This window comes from Salmo salar, chromosome 11, assembly GCF_965601325.2.
Source record: "Salmo salar chromosome 11, fSalSal1, whole genome shotgun sequence".
NCBI lineage: Eukaryota > Metazoa > Chordata > Actinopteri > Salmoniformes > Salmonidae > Salmo > Salmo salar.
The window spans coordinates 35,395,574-35,413,012 of NC_138301.1; the positions used below are offsets into that span (position 1 = coordinate 35,395,574).

General features: G+C 43.3%; 1 protein-coding gene across 1 annotated transcript in view; it reads left to right on the forward strand.

The window, feature by feature from the left end:
* Positions 1-17,439, forward strand: part of LOC100380768 (ras GTPase-activating-like protein IQGAP1) — a 59,703-nt gene that overhangs the window by 6,822 nt on the left and 35,442 nt on the right. The window contains exons 3-6 of the mRNA XM_014127433.3: positions 14,033-14,189; positions 14,807-14,884; positions 15,193-15,269; positions 17,019-17,086. Of these exons, the coding sequence (XP_013982908.2) occupies positions 14,033-14,189; positions 14,807-14,884; positions 15,193-15,269; positions 17,019-17,086 (380 nt within the window). The remainder of the gene's footprint in view (positions 1-14,032; positions 14,190-14,806; positions 14,885-15,192; positions 15,270-17,018; positions 17,087-17,439) is intronic.

A 17,439-nucleotide genomic window follows, 5' to 3' on the forward strand; every position in this document is an offset into this window, starting at 1 on the left:
TGTTTACATGTAATGAACAGACAGCTAACCACTAAGCAGCATGTTATGTTTCATCTGCCAGTGTTTACATGTAATGAACAGACAACTAACCACTAAGCAGCATGTTATGTTTCATCTGCCAGTGTTTACATGTAATGAACAGACAACTAACCACTAAGCAGCATGTTATGTTTCATCTGCCAGTGTTTACATGTAATGAACAGACAACTAACCACTAAGCAGCATGTTATGTTTCATCTGCCAGTGTTTACATGTAATGAACAGACAACTAACCACTAAGCAGCATGTTATGTTTCATCTGCCAGTGTTTACATGTAATGAACAGACAGCTAACCACTAAGCAGCATGTTATGTTTCATCTGCCAGTGTTTACATGTAATGAACAGACAACTAACCACTAAGCAGCATGTTATGTTTCATCTGCCAGTGTTTACATGTAATGAACAGACAACTAACCACTAAGCAGCATGTTATGTTTCATCTGCCAGTGTTTACATGTAATGAACAGACAGCTAACCACTAAGCAGCATGTTATGTTTCATCTGCCAGTGTTTACATGTAATGAACAGACAACTAACCACTAAGCAGCATGTTATGTTTCATCTGCCAGTGTTTACATGTAATGAACAGACAGCTAACCACTAAGCAGCATGTTATGTTTCATCTGCCAGTGTTTACATGTAATGAACAGACAGCTAACCACTAAGCAGCATGTTTCATCTGCCAGTGTTTACATGTAATGAACAGACAGCTAACCACTAAGCAGCATGTTTCATCTGCCAGTGTTTACATGTAATGAACAGACAGCTAACCACTAAGCAGCATGTTATGTTTCATCTGCCAGTGTTTACATGTAATGAACAGACAACTAACCACTAAGCAGCATGTTATGTTTCATCTGCCAGTGTTTACATGTAATGAACAGACAACTAACCACTAAGCAGCATGTTATGTTTCATCTGCCAGTGTTTACATGTAATGAACAGACAACTAACCACTAAGCAGCATGTTATGTTTCATCTGCCAGTGTTTACATGTAATGAACAGACAACTAACCACTAAGCAGCATGTTATGTTTCATCTGCCAGTGTTTACATGTAATGAACAGACAACTAACCACTAAGCAGCATGTTATGTTTCATCTGCCAGTGTTTACATGTAATGAACAGACAACTAACCACTAAGCAGCATGTTATGTTTCACATTTTTATTTCAGTGCATAACATTTTGAAACGTTTTGCTATGTTCCCTAATTAGTGCTGAGTGATTCACTGAAATTACTGTACATTTTCAGTTTTTAAACAACGAATTCACCAACGTTGGTTCAATCATTTGAATTCCATCTCGTCAATGTTTGTAGAATTTTTTTTTTTTTTTTTACCCGAACCGACCTAAAAGGAACTAATCGCTCAGCACAATTTTTTTACAATTTATTTATTCACATTTATTTAACCAGGTAGGCCAGTTGAGAACAAGTTCTCATTTACAACTGCGACCTGGCCAAGATAAAGCAAAGCAGTGAGACCAAAAATATCAGTTACACATGGAATAAACAAACGTACAGTCACTAACACAATACAAAATCTCTATACAGTGTGTGCAAATGAAATAAGGAGGTAAGGCAATAAATGGGCCATAGTGGTGAAGTAATTACAATTTAGCAATTAACACTGGAGTGATGGATGTGCAGATGAAGTGCAAGTAGAAATACTGGTGTGCAAAAGAGCAGCTGTGGGTGTTGCTATGGTGACCAGTGAGCTGAGATAAGGCGGAGCTTTACCTAGCAAATATTTCTAGATGACCTGGAGCCAGTGGGTTTGATGACGAGTATGAAGCGAGGGCCAACCAACGAGAGCGCACAGGTCGCAGTGGTGGGTAGTATATGGGGCTTTGGTGACAAAACGATGGCACTGTGATAGACTGCATCCAATTTGTTGAGTAGAGTGTTGGAGGCTATTTTGTAAATGACATCGCAGAAGTTGAGGATCGGTAGGATAGTCAGTTTTACGAAGGTATGTTTGGCAGCATGAGTGAAGGATGCTTTGTTGCGAAATAGAAAGCTGATTCTAGATTTAACTTTGGACTGGAGATGCTTAATGTGAGTCTGGAAGGAGAGTTTAGTCTAGCCAGACACCTAGGTATTTAAAGTTGTCCACATTCTAAGTCAGAACTATCCCAAATGAACAGGACCCAGTGCTGCTCAGTCAGCCCAAGTTCCCCTTTACTGAGGCCATTTTCAAGTCATTTCCTGTTTGTCTTTTCCATGCTCACTGGAGTATAGCAGCTGCTTAGAGGATGATGTAATGGCTGGGCTGTTCTAGACAACAGAGCAGCTGTGTAGAGGATGATGTAATGGCTGGGCTGTTCTAGACAACAGAGCAGCTGTGTAGAGGAGGATGTAATGGCTGGGCTGTTCTAGACAACAGAGCAGCTGTGTAGAGGATGATGTAATGGCTGGGCTGTTCTAGACAGAGCAGCTGTGTAGAGGATGATGTAATGGCTGGGCTGTTCTAGACAACAGAGCAGCTGCGTAGAGGATGATGTAATGGCTGGGCTGTTCTAGACAACAGAGCAGCTGCGTAGAGGATGATGTAATGGCTGGGCTGTTCTAGACAACAGAGCAGCTGTGTAGAGGATGATGTAATGGCTGGGCTGTTCTAGACAACAGAGCAGCTGTGTAGAGGATGATGTAATGGCTGGGCTGTTCTAGACAACAGAGCAGCTGTGTAGAGGATGATGTAATGGCTGGGCTGTTCTAGACAACAGAGCAGCTGTGTAGAGGATGATGTAATGGCTGGGCTGTTCTAGACAACAGAGAGCAAGTAGAAGAATACATCTAGGGCCTTGATGAAATCAAACATTTTGATGACATATCTCCTCAGGTGATTGTTGTGATATCATGATGACATGATCAATAAAATGTATTTATAACTCATTTTTGCATCAGCAGATGCCGCAAAGTGCTATACAGAAACCCAGACTAAAACCCCAAACAACAAGCGATGTAGAAGCATGGTGGCTAGGAAGAAACCTAGATGGATTCCAGGCTCTGAGGGGTGGCCAGTCCTCTTCTGACTGTGTCAGGTGGAGATTATAGGAGTACATGGCCAGAGTACATTGTAAATTTAGATTGTAATTTACCTTAGATTATAAACTAGCATGGTCAAAACATATATTCAATGGTTGTAAAGAAAGTCCTGCAGGCTCTAGTTTTATCTTATCTTGATTATTGTCCAGTGCTGCAAGGAAAGACCTAGTTAAGCTGCAGCTGGCCCAGAACAGAGCGGCACGTCTTGCTCTTCATTGTAATCAGAGGGCTGATATAAATACTATGCATGCCAGTCTCTCTTGGCTAAGAGTTGAGAGACTGACTGCATCACTTCTTCTCTTTATAAGAAACATGTGTTAAATCCCAAATTGTTTGCATAGTCAACTTACACACAGCTCTGACACACACACTTACCCCACCAGACATGCCACCAGGGGTCTTTTCACAGTCCCCAAATCCAGAACAAATTCAAGAAAGTGTATAGTATTATATAGAGCCATTATTGCATGGAACTCCGTTCCATCTCATATTGCTCAAATAAACAGCAAACCTGGTTTGTTAAAACCCCCAGATAAAGCAACACCTCATGGCACAACACCTCTCCCCTATTTGACCTAGATAGTTTGTGTGTGTGTTGATATGTAGGCTACGTGGTCCTTTTTTAATACATTTTTTTTAATTGATGTAGTTCTGTTCTTGTCTATTAATGTTCTGTTTCATGTTTTGTGTGGACCCCAGGAAGAGTAGCTGTTTTGTTTGGACCCCAGGAAGAGTAGCTGTTTTGTGTGGACCCCAGGAAGAGTAGCTGTTTTGTGTGGACCCCAGGAAGAGTAGCTGTTTTGTGTGGACCCCAGGAAGAGTAGCTGTTTTGTGTGGACCCCAGGAAGAGTAGCTGTTTTGTGTGGACCCCAGGAAGAGTAGCTGTTTTGTGTGGACCCCAGGAAGAGTAGCTGTTTTGTGTGGACCCCAGGAAGAGTAGCTGTTTTGTGTGGACCCCAGGAAGAGTAGCTGTTTTGTGTGGACCCCAGGAAGAGTAGCTGTTTCATGTTTTGTGTGGACCCCAGGAAGAGTAGCTGTTTCATGTTTTGTATGGACCCCAGGAAGAGTAGCTGCTGCTTTTGCAACAGCTGATGGGGATCCTAATAAAATACCATGATGTCCCCAGGTGACTGTTGTGATATATCATCGTGATGTATTATTCTGACAATCAAATTGAGGTAATAAAATCCTTAGTCATTGTTCAGTAAAGGCAGTCTGTACAAATAGCCACCACACATATTAAACAATGGTCACCTCATAGTATCATTTTTATTGTCAAATTTGAAGGTACCACAGTCATTTTCGATTGGCCCATAAATTACAAGCTGCAACGAAGTCCTTTTTGAATGGCCCTTAAACTTGGCCTGGTAATATTGTCCTGTTTGATTGGCCCTTAAATTTGTCCTTGTAGGAGAGCCGCCTCTGTTGGTCACCTGTGGGTGTCACTGGTTGCTTGGCAACAATGGTGAAAGCCTAACTGTCGTGATGACTGGTTCTGACAGTGTCCACCCTACATTATATGCATCCAAGGGAGAGATATGAAGGGAGAGAGGAACTGCGAGATGGTGAGAGGGAGAAGGGGACAGAGGGCAGGAGAAAAGAGATGAGCGAGGGAGGGCCCAGCACAGCCGTCCGTAGAGCTCTATTGAAAAGCTGCTGCCCGCCCGCAGCCCGTCAATGAAACCAAAGACTAGAAGTGACTTTTCCAGTTTAGATATCAGTCAGGGGTAAACCTCAGAGCTTGAACAAGACGTGTTGATAAGACCAGGAAGGGAGGTGTGGGAGAGAGGGGGGTAGAGATGTTGCTGCAAAGTGTGTGATGGAGAGCTGTGGTTTCATGTGGTGACTGGTCTGTTCTTCCTCTTGCTTAATCAGCAAGCTTTGCCTGGTCCTGCCTCCTCCCTGTTCTGAAAAGACACACACACTGACACACGTAACAAGTGAGTAGGACATACAACTGTGTGTAGTACTCCTCTTGGCATTGATGGGTGGTCTGGAGTGAGTAGGACTAACTGTGTGTAGTATTCCTCTTGGCATTGATGGGTGGTCTGGAGTGAGTAGGACTAACTGTGTGTAGTATTCCTCTTGGCATTGATGGGTGGTCTGGAGTGAGTAGGACTAACTGTGTGTAGTATTCCTCTTGGCATTGATGGGTGGTCTGGAGTGAGTAGGACTAACTGTGTGTAGTATTCCTCTTGGCATTGATGGGTGGTCTGGAGTGAGTAGGACTAACTGTGTGTAGTATTCCTCTTGGCATTGATGGGTGGTCTGGAGTGAGTCAGGCAGGTTGGGTGGAGGGGAGATTTCAGATGAGACACTGACTGAATAGAAGAACTGCTCTGTCCCTTTGAACTGCTCTGATCTGGAGTGTGTGTGTGTGTGTATGTGAGAGAGTTGTAAGCGTTTGAATGTGTGGCTTAATGTGTGTTGTTGAATGTTTCCCAGTCACTAGCCTCCATGAGTGTCAGTCAGGTGTCATCTCTCTGTCCTAACCAACAGCTGGAAAACCCATGAATAGATGACCCCCCCCCCCCCCATCAGTGATGAGAAGAGGATCAGTTCATCCTGGTAGTTTGTGACAAGGGGAGGTCAGTCAGGTCAGAAGGATTCCAGTGTTGCAGCAAGGCATGTAATGGGCTATTTGGCTTCCTCTTTTCCTCCCCCCCCCGCTCGCTCTCTCTCCCCCTCGCGCTCGCTCGCTTCCCCGGGCCCCGACGACGTGGACGTTGATTAACTTCTATGGGCTACGTGGGACGCTAGCGTCCCACCCGCGGTACACACTATCAACAGCCAGTGAAATATCAGGGCGGCAAATTCAAAACAACAAAATCTCATAATTCAAATTTCTCAAACATACAACTATGTTACACCATTTTAAAGATACACTTCTCCTTAATCCAACCACATTGTCCGATTTCAAAAAGGCTTTATGGCGAAAGCATAAAGTTAGATTGTTAGGACAGAGTGTCAACAAGAAAAACCACACAGCCATTTTCCAAGCAGGAGAGGTGTCACAAAAACCAGAAATACAGCTAAAATTAAGCACTAACCTTTGACGATCTTCATCAGATGACACTCCTAGGACTCAATGTTACACAATACATGTATGTTTTGTTCGATAAAGTTCATATTTATATACAAAAAACCCATTTTACATTGGCGTGATGTTCAGAAAATATTTTGCCTCAAACTTCCGGTGAATGAGCACAACAAACAAAAATACTCATCATAAACGTTGATAAAATATTAAACTGTTATTCAAAGAATTATAGATAAACATCTCCTTAATGCAACCGCTGTGATAGATTTCAAAAAAGCTTCACGGGGAAAGCACACTTTGCAATAATCTGAGTACAGCGCTCAGAAAACCAACCCAGCAATACAGATACCCGCCATTTTGGAGTCATCTAAAATCATAAATAGCATTATAAATATTCACGTACCTTTTGATCTTCATCAGAATGCAATCTCAGGAATCCCAGGTCCACAATAAATGTTGTTTTGTTCGATTAAAGTCCATAATTTATGTCCAAATACCTCCTTGTTGTTTGCAGATGTAGGAAGCGCACCGAAAAGTAAAAAAAAGTTATTTACGTTTGTAGAAACATGTCAAATGTTGTATAGCATCAATCTTTAGGGCATTTTTAACATAAAACAACCGGATGATTCCAATGTCTTGAAAAATGTTATGGAACACACCTACCTCATCACGTGAATGCGTGCCACTGAACTCATGTCATTTTCTGAGTCACCAACTTCCCGGCCTTCTCGTTCGCTCTCTGTTCACTGCAAAAGCCTGAAACAAGGTTCTAAAGACTGTTGACATCTAGTGGAAGCCTTAGGAAGTGCAAAATGAACCCTAAGTCACTGTGTGGTAGATAGGCAATGACTTGAAAAGACTACAAGTATCAGATTTCCCACTTCCTGGTTGGATTTTTCTCAGGTTTTTGCCTGCCATATGAGTTATGTTATACTCAGACATCATTCAAACAGTTTTAGAAACTTCAGAGTGTTTTCTATCCAAATCTATTAATAATATGCTAATATTTGACTCTGGGCCCGAGTATTAGGCAGTTTACTCTGGACACGCTTTAAATCCGAAAATGAAAATACTGCCCCCTATACCTTAAGTTAAGGCAGCCCTCCGCACATCTCTGATTCAGAGTGCTGGGTTAAATGCGGAGGACACATTTCAGTTGAATGCATTCAGTTGTACAACTGACTAGGTATCCCCCTTTCCATTTCGTTTTGCTCTCTCTCGTTCCATCTCGGTCGCTCTCTCCATCTCGCTTTCTCTCTCACATTCTCTCTGGTGAATCACTGTGTAATTACTACAAGGTCCTGGTGATAAAGGCCCACTGTGTGGGGCCATCCAAGTGGAAGAGATTGGGTTACTCACTGTAAAATTATTTGCACAATATTGAATAATATTCTCCTCCCGTTTCCCATCAAAAAACAGAACAGATAGCTGGGAGGAGGAGGGGGAGGAGAGGGAGAATACAGACAACTGTGAGGAAGAGGAGAGAGTGAATAGAGAAATGTTTCTAGACCTCCCCAACATTGTTCTGTAACCAGACAAGGAGCACCATGGATTTGCCTTTTCCTCCCGTCTCAGCCCTCTATAAACACACCTGTCCACACAAACACGCACACACGCCCACACAGACTTGACATTGTGCAGAAAGGAACTGGTCACATCAGTGTGTAATGTCTGTATGGTAGTGAGTGTTTACCTCCCCTCATGCTGAAAGGCCTGTTACTATAGCTAACAACTCCATGGCCTCCTTTTGATGTTTCGGAAGGCCAGCAGTTGTCATTTTCAATGAATGGGCCTTTTGAAGGAAAACCTCATCTAACAGAGTTGAGTAGGGGACTGTTCCCGTCACTTATCTAATCATACCCATTCAGATCAGTGATTTCATTAAGATAGGAGACAAGGGGTGGCATAATTCTAAGTCCACAGCCTGATCAAATCATACAGATGGAAGGAAGGATGGATCTTCGAAGTGTTGGAACTGAGCCTGCAGTCTGACCGGATCAAAGGGAGACATTAATTAAAGCAAGAAGGGAAGAAAGGATGCACTTTTGAAGTATTGGAATGGCACCGGCGGCCTGCTCTGATCATAGTGGCTATCATCCTGCTTGTTTGGAAACAGGCTGTGAGGCAGAAAGTGTGTTTGTGGTCTGCTGCTCTGGGAGAAACACTCTGGGGTGAAGTTTTCCCTAGGTACAGTTCTAGAATCATCTTCAAGTCTCCTAACCTTAACCATTAGAGGGGAAAATGCTAAACTGTCCCAGGATCAGTGTCTAGGGGCAACTTAATCCTGGGAGAGAGGAAGGATAGAGGGAGTATGCTCTAGGGATTCTCCATAGCCACAGCAGCTAGCGCTACAGACTGTATCCGCCACCTGATTCAAAAGGGGGAGGTACTAGTAACTTTCTTCCAGCAAGGTTCCAGCATCTTTGTTGGCTGTGTAGCCAGGCCAGCACAATGCAGCTCTGCTCAGCACAGCTTTAGTATTGTAGTGTGAAAATGGTATTAAAGAGGGCTGGCTAGGCTAACAGCTAGTGGTGCCATAGTGTCCAGTAGAGTCCAGTCCCCTGCTCTCACACTTCCTGGTAGCGTATGTCAGGAAGCTTCCCACAGCACAGAGGTCAGGGGTCAATCCAATAGGAAGAGACTGCTACCTGACGACTGTCTCCTCAGGAAGACATACAGATGCCTCTTGTGGAGAAACACTGACTGTTTTCGGTACAGTGGAGGCTGGTGGAAGAAGGCATTGAAAGACCATTTCATTGTAATGAATGAATGATTTGTTTAATACCGTTCCATTGAATCCATTCCAGCCATTCCAGTCTGATTTAAAGTCTGATTTTAAAATGACACCAGCCTCCACTGTTGCAGTAGTACCCTGTTGAAGACCGAGAGAAGACATGCTAGATAAAATAGTTCTAGTATGGATCTAATAATAGGCTAGCCTCCAATGTTATCTCTCTGCATTCCTGACAACACTGTCATATTTCAGGTTGTCATTTTATCTCCAGAAAATTGCTTGTGTGTGTCATGTTCACAACTTTGACATTTCTTCTGGCATCTCTCCTGCGTGCGGAATTCAATTGTCATTGACATTCTGCAGTCCCATTCGTGTGTGTGGTGTGGAGGGTGTGTTTGTGCTCTGGGCTGGCCCCTGTGTGTCTCTGATAAAATACCCATTAGTATGGCACCTTTATGAAGCCTTTACTGTGGAGCAGTGAAAGGAGGAGTTGTTCCTCTCTGCCCACCACAGCCCCGTTACCTGTGGCCTGGCCACACTGAGCTGAATAGGGGGGCCCGTGTCGGGAGACCCGTTACCTGTGGCCTGGCCACACTGAGCTGAATGGGGGGCCCGTGTCAGGAGACCCGTTACCTGTGGCCTGGCCACACTGAGCTGAATAGGGGGCCCGTGTCGCGAGACCCAGAGTCATGACTTACTGGCAGGGAGGAGTTGTTTCAGCTGGAGGGTTTGGGTTTGTTGGCCTGTGTACTGCAAATAGTGTGTGTGTGTGTGTGTGTGTGCGCGCGCCTAATACAGGATGTAGTTAACCCTTTTTGTAGCTGTGTGCCAAAGTGGGAGTGTAGCTTTTCTTTAGTAAAGGGATCCTCCACACTGAACAAGGCTGTAAGCTGAAGTGTTTGTGTACTGTATCCCTGCTGCAGTGAAAACAATACAGACCAGAACAGAAGAGTTCAGTAAGGGAGCTTCATACTACATCTCTTTGACCATCACACCTTTTTGCTTATCTGAATTCACCCGTTTTACGTACCAACCAAACTTCTGGGAGAACACGAGGGTCCCCTTTTTGAAAAGGGAAGTACAGAAAGAAAGTGTTTTCCTTCCTTCAAAGCTGATTTTTGACATACTCACTTTGTCCTGGAACTGTGAAATGGCTTATACCCAAGGATAGACTCTGGGCTTTCACAGCAGAGAACACACACTGCTATGGGTACTGGGACGTTACTAGAATGGTGACTTATTGGGAAGGTTGTCTACTGGGAGGCATGGAACTACTGGGTTACTGGGAGGGTTACTGGGAGGCATGGAACTACTGGGTTACTGGGAGGGTTACTGGGAGGCATGGAACTACTGGGTTACTGGGAGGGTTACTGGGAGGCATGGAACTACTGGGTTACTGGGAGGGTTACTGGGAGGCAGTTGGTATCCAGTCCCTCTGGTTCTTCAGTGGACTAGCACGATCATACACGCTGTAACGGGGGGCCGAGCACCGTCACGTACACGAAGTAACGGGGGCCGAGCACCGTCACGTACACGCTGTTGATAGTCTATAGTTATAAAGTGGCTTTCTCTCATCTCTTCTGTACCCAGAACTGCAGTATGGTTCCTCAGTGGCTTAGCACTACACAAACACACTGTAAAAATCTGTCTTCAGGTCTGACCTCAGGGGATTTACATGCCAAGAGGAATGCTGAGAATGTTTAGGTGTGGTTTGTTAGAGGTGAGAGTAATCTCTGTTGTACTTCGTACTGGACTGGATGTAATCTGCTCCTCTAGTTGACATCTACAGTGGGAAGCAAAAGTAAGTGAACCCTTTGGAATTACCTGGATTTCTGCATAAATTGGTCATCAAATTTTATCTGCTCTTCATCCAAGTCACAACAATAGACAGTGTGCTTAAACTAACACACAAATTATTATATTTTTCTTGTCTATTGAATACATCATTTAAACATTAAAAGGGTAGGTTGGAAAAAGTATATGAACCCCTGGGCTAATGACTTTTCCAAAAGCTAATTGGAGTCAGGAGTCAGCTAACCTGGAGTCCTCAATCAATGAGATGAGATTGGAGATGTTGGTTAGAGCTGCCCTGCCCTATAAAAAAAACTCACAAAATTTGAGTTTGATATTCACAAGGAGCATTGCCTGATGTGAACCATGCCTCGAACAAAAGAGATCTCAGAAGACATAAGATTAAGAATTGCTGACTTGTATAAAGCTGGAAAGGGTTACAAAAGTATCTCTGAAAGCCTTGATGTTCATCAGTCCACGATAAGACAAATTGTCTAGAAATGGAGAAAGTTCAACACTGTTGCTACTCTCCCTAAGAGTGGTCGTCCTGCAAAGATAACTGCAAGAGCACCGTGCAGAATGCTCAATGAGGTTTAGAAGAATCCTAGTGTCAGCCAAAGACTTACAGAAATCTCTGGAACATGCTAACATCTCTGACGAGTCTACGATACGTAAAACACTAAACAAGAAGGGTGTTCATGGGAGGACACCACAGAAGAAGCCACTGCTGTCCCAAAAAAACATTGCTGCATGTCTGAAGTTTGAAAAAGTGCACCTGGATGTTCCACAGCGCTACTGGCAAAATATTCTGTGGACAGATTAAACTACAGTTGTTTGGAAGGAACACACAACACTATGTGTGGAGAAAAAAAGGCAGAGCACACCAACATCAAAATCCCTTCCCAAATGTAAAGTATGGTGGAGGAAGCATCATGGTTTGGGGCTGCTTTGCTGCCTCAGGGCCTGGAAAGCTTGCTATCATCGTAAAAATTAATTCCCAAGTTTATCAAGACATTTTGCAGGAGAATGTAAGGCTATCTGTCCGCCAATTGAAGCTCAACAGAAGTTGGGTGATGCAACAGGACAACGACCCAAAAGGCAGAAGTAAATCAACAACAGAATGGCTTCAACAGAAGAAAATATGCCTTCTGGAGTGGCCCAGTCAGAGTCCTGACCTCAACCCAATTTTTTAAATGCTGTGTCATGACCTCGAGCGGTTCACACCAGACATCCCAAGAATATTGCTGAACTGAAACCGTTTTTGTAAAGAGGAATGGTCCAAAATTCCTCCAGACCTGCACAACGGTCTGATCTACAGAAAACGTTTGGTTGAGGTTATTACTGCCAAAAGGAGGGTCAACCAGTTATTAAATCCAAGGGTTCACATACTTTTTCCACCCTACACTGTGAATGTTTACACGGTGTGTTTAATAAAGACATGAAAACGTGTTATTAGTTTAAGCAGACTGTGACTTAGATGCAGATCAGATCAAATTGTATGACCAATTTATGCAGAAATCCAGGTACTTCCAAAGGGTTCACATACTTTTTCTTGCTGCTGTAACTGAGGTTCTGTTGGTATGAGCCTGGCACTAGCAATGTCATGGGTTCAATTCCTGCAGGGATACATATTAGTATTAGTACACATATTAATACACATTTATGCAATCACTAACTTTGGATGAAATCGACTGCTAAGTGGCATCTTATCTATGGTGATATGAACACATGATTTGATGATATACCGTGTATAGGTTAAAATCTAGTGTACTAAACACAGTTGTCTAACAGTAACAGAGTGGATACTTTCAGCTCCTAGGAAATGAAATGCTACACTGGTAACTAGAGGCAACAGGAGAGAAGAATAGTCGTCCTCTCAGAGATTTACAAACTCTGGAGGGGAGAGGAGTTGAATGTCACTGGGTTTAGTGTGTGTGTGTGTACTGCATGTGTCAGGGCTTTAAGCTGACCTTTTTTACAAGGCGCATGTGTGCTCCTAAGTTGATAAATGTAGGCGCACACAAAAATGTAGGAGCATAATGAAAATATGGTAGTAAAACTAGAATCCTTAATTTTCTGTGTACTGTGTGTTTGAGTACTGTTGGTGTGTTTCTGAAGGCACTAGATTCTGTGTATCATGCAGCTCTGAGGTTTATTACCAACCAAAACCATTTGACTCACCACTGATCTCTATAGTGATGTTGGCTGCTCTTCACACCGCTGGGATCTCTATAGTGATGATGTTGGCTGCCCTTCACACCGCTGGGATCTCTATAGTGATGATGTTGGCTGCTCTTCACACCGCTGGGATCTCTATAGTGATGATGTTGGCTGCCCTTCACACCGCTGGGATCTCTATAGTGATGTTGGCTGCTCTTCACACCGCTGGGATCTCTATAGTGATGATGTTGGCTGCCCTTCACACCGCTGGGATCTCTATAGTGATGATGTTGGCTGCTCTTCACACCGCTGGGATCTCTATAGTGATGATGTTGGCTGCCCTTCACACCGCTGGGATCTCTATAGTGATGTTGGCTGCTCTTCACACCGCTGGGATCTCTATAGTGATGATGTTGGCTGCTCTTCACACCGCTGGGATCTCTATAGTGATGATGTTGGCTGCTCTTCACACCGCTGGGATCTCTATAGTGATGATGTTGGCTGCTCTTCACACCGCTGGGATCTCTATAGTGATGATGTTGGCTGCCCTTCACACCGCTGGGATCTCTATAGTGATGATGTTGGCTGCTCTTCACACCGCTGGGATCTCTATAGTGATGATGTTGGCTGCTCTTCACACCGCTGGGATCTCTATAGTGATGATGTTGGCTGCTCTTCGTTGACTCTACATATGCTATACTATACTATGTTTAAGCCATCTATAAGAGGCCATTTTTGGGAAAACTGCCAATCTCTGTTCTTTGACAAGGTCAGAAAATAAATTCCAGTTACGGTCTCACTCCTCCTTAATTTTAACTGTTACTAAAATCAGAATGGATCATGGGGGAAAAAGGGTTTTAGCTACTCAGCTCTGTCGTCTTGGAATCATCTCCAGACCAGCTTGAAACCCCGGGATCTTGTTTCCTTGGAGTTTAAAGGTTTGGTTGACTCACATGTTACTGAGACACATAGTCATTAGGACTTTACCTGGTGCTACTTATGATAAAAATCTATCTGTGACGCTTGTATGGTTCTAGAATTCTAATGAATGTGTGTTTACGTTAAAAATATATGTCTAAGTTGTTAGTCTATTTGTCTCAAACAGTGTTCCCTTCTGCTGCCATCCTGGATGGACCAGGTCTTTCTTGAAAACGTTTTTTTCTCAATGAGACTAACCTGGATAAATAAAGGTTAAATAAAACCTCGTTGTGTCCTCCAGGTGGATGGAGGCGTGTCTGGATGAGGAGCTCCCGCCCACCACAGAGCTGGAGGAGGGGCTTAGGAACGGGGTGTACCTGGCCAAACTCGGGAACTTCTTCGCCCCACAAACCGTTTCCATCAAGAAAATCTATGACCGCGAGCAGACCCGCTACAAGGTGAGGACCGAGGAAATGCACTGCAGACTAACGCACACGCAACCAGAAGCACGCGCGCACACACGCTCCAGATAAGTGCAGGTCAAAGGGACAAAGATGTTCTTCTATTCAGTCAGTTACCAGAGGAGACAAACTCCCTTTTGCCCAACCCGCCTAACTCACACCGGACTATCCATCAAGGTGTAGGGGCAAGTTGCACCGAGACACTGATCTGGGGTCAGTTTAGCATTTTTCACCAATAATAGTCAAGGTTATGATTGGGGGAGGTGACGCTGATCCTAGATCTGTATCTAGGGAAAACTTCACCCCGGAGCACCTATCAACGCCACGAGGAACAGACATGCATCTATGGTCCTATTCTATCAAAACAGGTTGACTTAAGTTAAATAACCAAAAACACACATTGTTATTACACTGCAAGAAATCCCCCATCTCCTTACCTTGGAAATGTTTTAGTTGAATAAGACCCCAGGTTACTGTGACTCACTGAGTCAGGCTTGATTTACTCAATGGGGAAGGAATGAATGATGTGTGTGTTACTGTAATTGCTTGTTTGTTTATGTGTGTAGGTGTGTGTCACATTGTAACTCGCTATGTTTTGTGTTTCATTCCTGCAGGCCACTGGGCTTCATTTTAGACATACAGACAACGTCATCCAGTGGCTCAACGCCATGACAGAGAAGGGCCTGCCAAAGGTGAGTGATGGGCTTACACACACACACACACATATATATATATATATATATATATCTCAGTCACTGTATTCTTAATACCAGGGAAGCGTATTTCCCCCGTACCACTCCTGTGTAACAAGCCGGGGCTTGCCTGGATCCCACTCCCAGACTACTGAACCCTCAGCCCTGGGTCACGTTCAATAGGAACAAATGGAAGATCATGTTTTGAAACATTCACATTCTTATTGGACAAGTCCAGGTAATATGTAATTAATTTCCTAGCGTTTTAGCATGTTTCGTGCCTAATGAAGATGTCCGTCTGTCCTCAGATCTTCTATCCAGAGACTACAGACATCTACGATAGGAAGAACATGCCGCGCTGCATCTACTGCATACATGCTCTCAGGTACACACACACACACACACACGATGAATTGATATTTGTATAGATTTTCTGAATACTCTAGGAAAACCATTTATCACAAATCAGACATCTGGTTTTTCTCTCTGGTCTGTTTGCTTAATTGGTTATTGATTAATCATTTTCCTATTAAAATTATATTCCTATTAAAATTATATTCCTATTAAAATTATATTCCTATTAATAAGGATCGGACCCTTCCCCCCCCCCCCCCCCATTTTTCGCCTAAAATGACATACCCAAATCTTAAAATGACATACCCAAATCTAACTGGCAGTACCATTTGAAAGGAAACACTTACGTTTGTGGAAATGTGAAATTAATGTAGGCGAATATAATACATTAGATCTGGTAAAAGATAATACAAACTTTCTCTTGAAAGGCCATAATATCATATAGGAGTTTACGTGCAATTTAGATTTTGGCCTCCAGATGGCAGCAGTGTGTATGCGAAGTTTCAGACTGATCCAGTGAAGCATTGCAATACTGCACAATATTTTCAATCAAGTCTGCCCAAATGTGCCGACTTGGTCAATTGATGCTTTTTTCAAGTACATTACTATAGAGAACATACAAAAATTATATGGTAATACAACATTTAAGTTTACACACTCCCAGGAATGTCATGCATGATGGATAATTAACTTCCCTACAGAAAAAAACAGTGACCTTCACACATCTAGATGGCTGTGCGGGGTGGGTGTGGGGCCCGAGATAGCAGTGGTTCATACTGTAGAACCCAGTTCCTACATCTGAATATCAAAATGTATTTTATCAAACAAAACTATGTTCCATTTTATCTCTGGGACCCTCATGATGACAAATCAGAGCAAGATTACTGAGTACATGTTATTTCCCTTTCTTGGTGAATGTATCAAACCAGTTTAAGTGATAAGGTTTTTGTTGTTGTGCACTCTCAAACCATATCATGCTATTTTTTTCACTATAATAGCTTCTGTAAGTTAGATTAACACGAATTTAAGCTTTCTGTCCGTATAAGACACATCTATGTCCTGGAAATGTTGCTGTTGCTAACAACGTCATTCTAGTCATATTAGTGCACTTTAGCAACAACCGTCCCGGTATAGGGACACCGAGCCCGTAGATCCTTAAGAGGTTTTAAAATGATATTAAACCCTGATCTGCCTCAGTGCTACCTGAACTCTCACAGAAAAGTCACAAAAGACCAATTGTCTATCGTAATATTTTGTTATCTCAGTGAAAATGTTCAACATATTCTGCTTTGCTCTGTCGTACTCAATACTGCCGGTATGTGAAGTTGAAAATGTAGACTGGATTTGTGCATGTTTACTCTCAGAAGTAGTGTACTAAATAGGGAATAGGGTGCCATTTGGGACATATACAGTCTGTGTTAATAGAACATTCCAGCTGCATGTAAAATGGATGCTGATCCTGTTCAGTCCAGAGGTTGTACATCTACTGACCCATGTCCCAGATTGCACCATATTTCCTTTGTAGTGCACAATATAGGGAACAGGGTGCCATTTGGGAAGGGTCCTTGGCCTTTAGAGTCAGGAAGTCAACACTACAGGACTGGGTGACAGGGTGGCAGAGGGGGGTAGGAGGTGTGTGTGTGTAACCCCCAGCTCCAGTCCACGCTAGATGAATGGCTGTTGACTACAATGCCTTCTGGCCCCCTCCCCTGGGGCCACACACATGCCAGAACACAGCTCCAACAACATGTTTATCTCTTTCTCTTTCCCCCCCACACAGTTTGTACCTGTTCAAGCTGGGTCTAGCCCCTCAGATCCAGGACCTGTATGGCAAGGTGGACTTCACAGGTGAGTGTGTCCCAATACCACACAGTTTTCAATTTTGTTTCAGTCAACTCATTCAGTTTGTCATTGTTCATTTTTTTGTTTTAAAGTCAAACAGTTAACACGACTAACATATGATGTTAAACATGATATGTGGTCCTCTGTGGTTCAGTTGCTAGCCAAGGTTGTGGGTTCAACTCCCGCAGGGATCCCATACACATACTAAACATGGATACATGTACCGTACTCTTAGAGACTTTAGATAAAGTGTCTAAGTGACAAGCAGGCATAGTGTTGGCTCCAGTCCTGAGTTAGTTCCACAGTGAAGGGGTTTTACCAGGCAGCTAGCAACAATGTGAAAGTCATTAGTGTTTCCT